The following is a 10,541-nucleotide window of genomic DNA, read 5'->3' on the forward strand; positions in this document are numbered from 1 at the left end:
AAACCTTCGCGTTTTTAATATTAGTAAGATTGAAACATTTGTTCATACTTCTTCCGCTTCATTTAAACTCTAAAGAATATTTTCTAAAAACTATATTTCACTCACTCTTCTAATTTCAAATATTAAGGACTTGTACATTCTCCTACAATCCTATAACAATCTGATAACTCAACTACACTCAACCTTTCCGTTTCTATAAACATACACAAGTCTATCTTATAAAGGGGTATTGTACACTCACAGTAATCAGTACAGTTGCTTACTTGATAGTTACAATAAATGTACGAAGATTCTCGTAACTGTATTAGTGTATAACCTCCTTTATACCGTACCCCCGATCTAAGAGACACGATTGTTTATACTCACTGCATAGCCTATAAATACGGTAGACGCTCACGTGCAAATCTGCAGTCTTTTTTATAACCACAACCCGCGTACATCTTTCAAAAATGTTTACTAAAATTTTCATCCTTATTATATTGGGTGTGGTAGAAATAAAGGGTGATTTAGGAATTAAATATGTAATGAGAATGTACGAAGATTGTCAACATTCAAATTTGATACCATGTTTAAAGAAGAAAGCAATATTATTCTTTGATAGAGCTGCAAGGATGGATTCAATACCCGTTGTCGATGGTATTGATATAGTTAAAGGTTCTGATATAGAAATGCCGCCTATTAGTGAGAACGAAATAGATTCCAATTTGCCTAGAGGATTGGGAAGCGAAGATGAAACTTTATCGGCCATGTTATGGGACAAGATTGCAGCGTTTGCTAATTCAAGGACGGTTCAGTTTTCATTACCGAAAATGTCTGGTGAAGAACTCAACAGAGGGGTTGAAGAAGGTATGTCATTTTGAATAAGTTTAACTTCATCTAAGTTATACTTAACGTATATTCATTTGTTTGGTTAAAAAAAATCGTTATCAAAGTAAGGATAAATTGTGATATGTAAAACATATTTTTCTCGCCATCAAAAAGAGGCTTTTACACTATTATTATTATTACCAAATTTACACATCTTTTATAAATTAATATTAAACAAATGATTCTCAAAACATATTGTTTAGCACTTTCTAGCAAAGAGCATACATTACATACATAAATTCAAGCTCATGTAATCTCTCATAAGCAAAATTAATTTGTCCAAACAATGAGTAATTAATTAAGCTAAAACAAGATCGACAATACAATCTTTTTTCTTATACATACTTACGTGTACGTAAGTAATAAAATTAATGTCTATGACATTCATGGTGTCCTCGAAAGCTGAACACGACTGAACTTAATTTACTATCAATTTATAATACCTAACTTAAAGGGAACTTTAGTGAAAGCTTAGTTACTAAGCTACTAACCAAGTTATTCACAATATAAATGTTGGTACATTTAGTTAAATTTCTACAAGTAATTTTACATTAAACAAAATTTGAGTTTACAACGTAATTTGTAAAATGTACAATTCCAGAAAGACTATTGTTCTTTTTGGTAATACGAAATTGAAGGCTCTTCGGTATCTTTGTTTAATTTTATAACAAAGAATATGTAAAATGAGGAAAATAAATGATTCGTAATACATGTATGAAGTAGGTTAACTTATAAATCGTTCTCCATAGTTTTATAGCATATAATAAAACTTAAAACAAAAAGAGGTGACCACATAAATTACAGTCATTATAAAGAACAATCTATTTAAGTTGAATGAATTCGATCACGTATTTATAGAAAAATGTTCAAACCGCAAAACAACTACAATGTAAAATCGTAATGGATAGCCATTTATTAAAATGGACGTGGACCAGATCATAATTTCTTTGAGACTGTTATAATATAATAGTAAATGACTTCTAGTACTTTTCCCATCGCTTTGAATATTCTATCCAAGTCACGATAGATTCTGCAAGTTCCATAAAATGTAATGACAATACCATTTCTAACGGATGTCGTTTTACAAATCGTTGGATACTTAACTTTTACTAAAACCATTTTATATAATTGAAGTGACCGCGGAAGCTTGAAATGGTGCTAACAAAAACAGTTTTATATATATGTATGTATTTTATTGTACGCAACAATAATTCGTAATGTGATCACTTTTCTACATTTCAGTTTTGTTCTTTAAAATAAAGATTTTGGTATCCCTAGCTGTTGCCTACAACTCCGATCGCATTAGTAGCTTACGTGCTATTCTATTCTTATGCCATATTCAATACATCATCTAAATAAGTAATATAAGTACCTAAAATAAGGTTATCTTGGACTATGTTTTATTTACATCAATTCGTAATTATCGTCATTTCGTATAGTTACTTAAACAGTCAGTGTAAACATAGCTCAGTAAATATACTAAGGGACTCCTTAATGACCTTAGGCTACTCTGAGTGAAGCTATTGGTGCCATAATTAAGTAATTCAAGAAAAACCTTACGTTATTTTAAATCGTAAACTTTAACATTCCAGGTCGCGGCAAGATGAAGAAGATGATGGGGATGATGATGATGGGCGGTGTGATGAAATTGGCGGCTATGATACCACTAGCAATGGCCGGTCTCTTCGTGCTGGCAGGAAAAGCTTTGATAGTTTCAAAGGTATTGTTATTTGTACATGCACTAAAATTATTAAAACTTCTATGAGATATTTCAAAGTAAACAAATATCTGCGAGCCTTAGACAAAGGCGAATTCAATTGCATTATGATTTAGGGGAGAGCTTTGGGTCAAAATAAACAAACTACGGTCGATATCAGTTTTGATATCGTGGTATTTGGATTCTAAAAACAAAAGCGTAAATAGTCAAATCTTACTGATATTATAAATGCGAATGTTTAGATGGTGGGATGTTTGCATGAAGGTATCTCCGTAACGGGTCAACGGATCTAGATGAAATTTGACACTGATGTAGAACATAGTCAGGAAGAACACATAAGCTTACGTTTGTTTTTAATTCCGCGCGGACGGAGTCGCATGCGATAGTTAGTGAAACTATAAATAGCAGTCGTAATATACCTGAAATAATTGAGTCTTTAAAGCATTAATAATACTTATATTTTAAGTATTTCAAATCTTCATAATTATTGTGAAACTATTTTACTATTTTCATTGTCTATTTTAATAACACTTTCTATTAGAACAGTGAATAAAATTCTTTAAAATCTTACTGACAATGTAAAAGACTTATTAGAGTATAATTATAAAAAAGAAATGCATAGCTATTACTTTAATAACAGTACCAACTTCAATTCAAATATACTCCACAACGTGAGAATCATTTTATTAGGTTGTGCCTTACTTATGTACCAAAGTATAATACGGGCCATTAAAGTGGAACATCTTTTACTTCTCAGGTATAATTCAATGCAAAATCTTTAATGATTCCTGTCTCAATCTTACATATAAATGCGAAAGTTTAGATGGATAGATTGATGGATGTTTGTTAGATATCTCCAGAACGGTTCAGATCTTGATGAATTTTGACGTCGATCTAGAATATAATCTAGACTAAAAGAACACATAGGGCACTAATTTAGTTTTTTTTTAATTCCGCGCGGACGAATTTGCGGGCCACAGCCAGTATTTGAATAAATGCATATTGAAAATATTACCCTAATTTTTATTATTATTTTCGTTCTTGAATATCTCCAAACAGAGTGGGACAAGGACATGGAAATTATGTTTTCATTGGTCGTATAGTTATTTCTATAACTTAAAGTTATCACTTCGTATTTATACTCGACGTCATTATAGTATACTGTTATACAGTGACAACGATAATGTGGAAACTTGGAGATGCAATTAGTAGCTTCTTTAAGAAAATTCTTTACATATCCTACTTTTATGTCTCGAAGTATATTTCGTTTGCAAGTACACTACTTTTGCTGTACACTTTTGATTTACGTCAAGATTATACGTGAACCCATTACTCGTCTACGTGAGTGAAATTACAAATTAGGTTCATTTGATATATTTAACAATTAGATAGAATTTTAAAATACATTCTTATCTTTGTTTCGTCAAAGATAATGACAGGGATGATGATTTGTTTATAAAGAGATTTTAGTCTCAGAAACCCACTGATAAAGAAAAGATAGAAGAAAAGATAAGATCTTTCGTCTAATAAATATAATTCGACATCTGGCCGAGTAAGTACCATTTCAGTACTAATTGATGTTATTAAATTAATTTTTTATAGTCAATTTATGTCAAACATATATCCTGCAGCTAAAATTATGTTCAGCAATATATAACTAAAAATTAATGGTAAATTCCATTGAAAGACCTTTAAAACCATGTGTGCCGACTCCACTTGAGTGGTAAAGGCCGGGGAGATAATGACATTGATGGACCTTTCAGAATCAAGTCAAAATATCTGTACCCATTATAATTTCATACGCTTGTGACTACAATTCAACAACAATAGCAATACACTACATTTATCATCAGCCACCGTCAAAAGTTATATTGCATTTACATCACGAAAGCGTGAAAAATTTAAATCGTTACCATACACGCAAATGACGCACATTGGAGCGAGTAATGTAAAATTGTAAAATACCGGGAATGTACTTAGCTTTAGCTAAATCTTCTGTGGACTTAGCACGAACATTTGTGACAATAGTCGTCATGTTATTGACAAAATTTATATGTAAAGCGCAGCCCGCATATCGAACGTAAAGTACACCAAAACTGTCATACTCATTTTGACAGAATTGACGAGACATTCGTGCTGATTTGGCGAACGATTGCTAACCGTTGGTTTCTGGGACGAAAATCTCTGTATGAAACATCGTCTTCCCTTTCATCTTTGACAAAACAAAGATAACAATATGTTTAAAAAAAGATTTTCATCTCAGAAACCCACTGTAAGTAATTTATTTGCTGTTAAACACCGTATCATCAAATCTTGTTCTCCTTTTTCTTCTTAGTAAGTAGATATATCAATTTATACATTCGAGGTTTTTATTAATATACTGTTCGTAAGAAAACTTTTACCACGATTAAGCTGTTCGAGCTCAGAAGAATTCCCTTTCTTAAGAATAGTATACTAGTATGTATATACCAAACCAAACAAAACTATGAAATTACTTCATAATTACCGATTGGGTTAATCAGTGGTTAAAAAAATGGATTTAAAATATGTTCAATATTTTCATTAAATTGATTTTGTGACTGTACTGAAGCTAAATCCAATTACAGATAGAAAACAACGAGGTTCCGTTTTATTTCTAGAGCGCTACAGTCACGATCTCGACTGAACATTACGTTTCGCTTTGAAAACACAGTCATCTAATTAGATAAAACTAAACTAGTTTTTAGCATGTAGTATAACCCAATCATTAACATTAATTAAAATTAAAATTTATTAGTCAATTTGGTGTGTGTATGTGTAATATCAAGAAAAATCATATTTCGTACACGTCATGTAATAGCGTTGTTCATAACGTAAAACAAATTTTTAAATTTTGTTTTCTGGGTAATCCGTACCGTTCCGGGTAATCTCCGGAACGGCTGGACCGATTTTGTTAGTATTTGACATGAAGGTAGCTGATACATGCGGGCATATTAAAGGCTATTTTTTAATTCTGGGCTGAAGAAATCGAAGGGGGGCCACTATTAAAAAAACAAAATTAGAACAAGAGTTTAAGCAATCACACATACTAAATGAAACCTCTAATATAATCGAATTAAGAACTCAAATAAAAGTAATTTAAAGTAAATAAACACCTCATATATGTCGTACAGAAACAAATAAGATAGCAAACTAGATGTATCAGTGTATATAAAAAAAATCTTGCTCTGACCTGAATTCGCATGATAACTCAATCCCACATCAAACAACTAATTCTAACGATGCACAGAAAAACAGAATTTCACAAATTCACAGTACTCACGTATAATCATAATGCCAATGACATTGATTTTCTGATGACATAGTTTATTATGACAAGAAATATGGAACAATAATGAGAAAAACGTTTGTAAATGTAATACGAATCTCTATTTAATAACTCAGTTTATTACTAGACTAGCTGTTACCCGCGACTCCATCCACGCTTAATTAAAAAAAAAAAAACGTAGTAAGTAGTCTATGTCTTCCAGACAATGTTCTACATATGTGACAAATTTCATCAAGATCAGTTGAGCCGTTCTGAAGATATCTTCAAACATCCATCCATTTAAATATTCGCAATTATAATATTAGTAGGAAGTAAGATAGTAAGATTGAAAGGTTGGTAATCTTTCTAAACGGTTCTTTAACTTGCTCAGTTTATTTTTGTCAAATGTAGTACTTGAAATTAGACCCAGTTCCCGTTAATTTTTAACGCGTCATTGGAGCATTCATTCGAGTATTATATAGTTAGCCCCTTAAGTATTCAAAATAGGATTACAATCGCAGACTTTACTTCATTAAAATGAAGGAAATCGTCATATTATTCCGCTTTCATTCGCTTAGTCATGTTATTCACTACGGATCATTCATAGAAAGTTTACAGATCATTATGTCCATCTTCTAAATTTGTCACAGACTCAACATCACGTTTTATATAATTTACGGTTGAATAGACTGTGACTGTCGAATGCTGTGACACTTGTACCCATAATGTTGAATTTGAGGATATGTTTCAATATTATTGCAGTCGAAAACCACATTTTAATAAACAAAGGTTTCAAATTTAGAATCTTGTTGCATGACTTTTGTTTTTATGAACTTTAAAAATAGGCGAATAGTCTTGTTTTATAAAATTGATTCATGAACATTCCCAGAATGAACATATTTGAACCGAGGTTTAGGCTAAGCGCCATCTGCGCCCGGCCACCTCAAGCCCGGTGAAACTGTAAATGCCTCCTCAAGGCAAACAGTGACTACTCAGTCACAAAAAAAAAAAAAACATATTTGAACTTTGAAATTTGAATAGATCGAAAATTCAACTGTCAGTTACCTCTGAATTAGTGTCTTAGTTTTTCCTACACACCTTCTATTGTAACTGTACAGTTCTATTATACAGTTAAAACTGTGCAGTTAAATCTGAAGGCGTATACGGGCTTTAAATATAAAAAATAACACTCAACGTATTTTAATAGTAAGTTTTATATTCTAGAAATTTTAATGAAGCAGAATTGAATGCGTGAAATCAATTGTGTATTTACCGTAAGTGCTACTTGAACACTCTTACAAAGACATAACGTTGTCTCTTTATATTCAAATGAAATGAGAGGAACAATATGTTTGTTTCGTGTGTCTAGGCAGTAGAAACACAGAAGGGTTATCCAATGTCTTTGAAGCTACTTCATCATCAGGGCAGGATGATGAAGTAGCTCTCTATGGAGGGTTGGCACAGTATGTACTACTCTTCCATATATCTCCTTACGCATAATATCTTTCATACAATCCATCCATAATTTCTTCAATATTCCTCTACAAAGGTAAACATCCAGATTCAATCTCATTACTTTCTTTTTATCTTTCTTTGAAGCTACAATATGAAAGGAATATTTTTTTATCTTATTTTGCATCAAAAGGATAATTTTCCTGCATTTGCGTGTCTAAAGACTATTCTACAATAATGTTTACTTTCTCGTTAACTATTTGGAATAACTTTACTAGAAAATCTGCATCTGGTATTTTAATGACGTCATTATTTTTATTTTTAACTCGCCTATTAAAATATTATTAACATTCAACTAATGCTTACATTTCAATATAATTGTAAGTTATTATAACTTTACAAGTTAAATAAGAGAAGTTATGTGTATATATGAATGTAAAAGAAGCTAGAAGTGTGTGTGCGCCAAATGGACGTCCGTAGTCTCTGCTTACCCCTCTGAGTTACGGGCGTGAGTTATGTTTTTTTTTTTCTTAGAAAGAAAAATTTTTTTTAATTAATATTTTCTGGCCAGGATACTAGTCCTTTTGGCCAAAGAAAGAAAGAAAAAAAACATATATTGCCACACAAAGAATATAAAACCAAAAAAAAACACAAACACACATACAAGGTATTATAAGAAACTATTTTATAATGTTTCGATAATCAAGTATTTCTTAACTCACAAGTAGTTTTAAACTATGTTATCGACCTTGCTTTAAAGACATTAGAGCGATAAAGTAATTAGTATAGAATATTAAGACCGTCACTGCGCGGCACGTTTTTTAAATAGGATTAGTTCACGAGTTCTGTACTTGTATTGCTGCATCGAAAAACCATTTTTTTTTACATTAAATAAAACAATACATTTAAAAATTCCAGACCGTCCTTTGATCACATTTGGAATCTTAATAAACTTTTGTCTCTTTCGCACATATTTAAAACTAAATAGACCTACTCAAACAATTTTAAGGTTAGGCATAAAAAATTATTTTAAAATAATTTTGTTTCAACATATAATTTTCTATAAGTAAAAAATAGACAAAAATGTTAGAAGACATCATTTGTTTTTTAGGAAAATGTATCAAAATAAATACTCGAACCTTTATCGAGTAAAAAGTAATGTATTAAAAAGTATTAAAACAAACATAACCTACAATACAATTCCTTAAAAATTGTATCTTAAACAAATTAATATGCATATTTACCAGCTCTAGATACGGAACCGATATTATATTATGTAAAACCTGTTCTTGATTTTTATTATCGTTCGTGAGCGAACTATTATATCAGTAGCCAGTATTGTTCTTGACTTTGTAGCACGCGGTCGTTACATTTTCCCGCGTCAATTTCGAAAAAAGAACATAATTTCCCGCGCAATATTTGAAATATCTGAAGAAAGAAAATTCCAATGTCGTTCTAAGTAAATCTCGTGCGGCTTATTTTGTTTATTTAAGTCGCACGAGATTTATTTCGATTGATGTTGGAGTAGCTTCGCAAAACACGTGGCTTCGTTGTGATGTTTAGGTTATTTTATTTCTTTTTTCTTTTGTATTATTTTGTGCCAGCATTTAATAACAAAGAAATATTCACATTCCATACAAAATGCTATCAACTGTTTTTTTTTTTTTTTTATTAAAATGCATCACCCGTTTTATGCAAAATATTAATATAAGTATGAAAATTGTACGCCTTAACACGTCACATTGAATATCGTTTTATTTAAACAATGGAGCAGTGTCATGTACTGAAAAAAATTACTGATTATTTAAACGACTTTATTTCTTTTAATATATTTGCTATTTACTTTTTCAGATCGCGTTATTACTGGCCGGTATACTCGCTATCAAGAAGATAATATCACAGAAGAGTAGCGGGGGAGGTCACGAGAGTCATGGCTGGTCGTCAGGTGGCGGCAGCGGCGGATGGGATAAGAGATCACATAACGACGTCTCGGATCTTGCATATTCCGCGTACAAGACTGAATAGGTAGACACAATACTGCCGCACTCATAATTTTTAATTCACCACTAAGGGAGTCTCTTAGTATAGGTTTGTTATATCTAGTATTAACCCCCCCTTAGTGTACATTTATTTATTTGAACTCAATATTAAGGATGACCTCTTAATGTCCCCGAATACAGTAGTTAGTACATGTAAGAATGAGAAATATACATTGTTCGGTCTGATTAATAAGCGACTCTAGGTTGGTTTTGGTTAGGCAGTTAATAAAAGAGAATTAAAAATTTTAACAACATTGTGACTATAAATATGTAACCAATAGATAGAGTGTTTCGTACAAGTTTTACATCCAATCATGAGTCGTGTTTCGAAAAGTTCTTTTATGTTTTAAATAACAACACTGGGAAATTACCCTTATTTTATTCCCCTCACACTTGTGATCCAGGTTAACATGTAAAGGTTATAAATCTATAGTTTCGATATTTATAAGATATTTATACCGCACTGACAATTTGTCACTTGAGAGAACGTTAGTCAAGAATTAGTGAAACTGATCACTAGGGGGCTCCTTAAGTTACAATTTTAAGTGCTGTAGTAAAACAAATAAGAATTTTGCTTTAAACAAATATGTAACAATAACAAATGTTTAATATTGTTGCGTGACATCTCTCTGACACAAGTATTGTTATTTTAAGGTTGTGTTATTGTAAAAAAAAATGTTTGATCTACTTGGATCGGTGATATGGATCCTCAAAAGGTTAAATGAATTTTAAATTTATTCTAGGTAATCATTTTTTTTACTAACCGTTGGTTTCTGAAATCAAAACCTCTGTATAAAACATATCGTCATTCCCGTCATTATTTTTGAAAAAAAAAATGTTTTAAACGGGTATTTTGGTCTCAGAAACGCACCATAAATTATATAATTTAGTGTAAATTTTATTTCTTTATTGTTAATGTATTCTTTTATTTACTTATTTGGTAAGATTTATTTATTTTAGACAATTTCTAGTTGTAATCTACATCTAAGCATTGTTAACTTATAGTGAACAATTTCATGTACTTTTTATTAAAAGATATCTTTAGTTTGTTTACAGAGGATTTCTGAGACCTAGATCTCGGTCTTAGAAACCCACGGTTAATGTGTCTGTTTTATACATAAGTAATTTATTAAACTATTTATTAAATTTTTTCCTGACTTAAAAATTTTTGTGTTTCTTT

At 31.1% G+C, this 10,541-nt stretch overlaps 1 protein-coding gene across 1 annotated transcript; it reads left to right on the top strand.

Moving 5' to 3' along the window:
* The first annotated feature begins 400 nt into the window (after positions 1 to 400).
* LOC106708161 lies at positions 401 to 9,352 on the top strand. Its single transcript, XM_014499642.2, has 3 exons — positions 401 to 846; positions 2,460 to 2,587; positions 9,174 to 9,352. The coding sequence occupies exons 1-3, from the start codon at positions 450 to 452 to the stop codon at positions 9,345 to 9,347; spliced, it is 699 nt and encodes a 232-aa protein (XP_014355128.2). The 5' UTR covers positions 401 to 449; the 3' UTR covers positions 9,348 to 9,352.
* The last annotated feature ends 1,189 nt before the right edge of the window (positions 9,353 to 10,541 follow it).

This window comes from Papilio machaon, chromosome 24 (assembly GCF_912999745.1).
Source record: "Papilio machaon chromosome 24, ilPapMach1.1, whole genome shotgun sequence".
NCBI lineage: Eukaryota > Metazoa > Arthropoda > Insecta > Lepidoptera > Papilionidae > Papilio > Papilio machaon.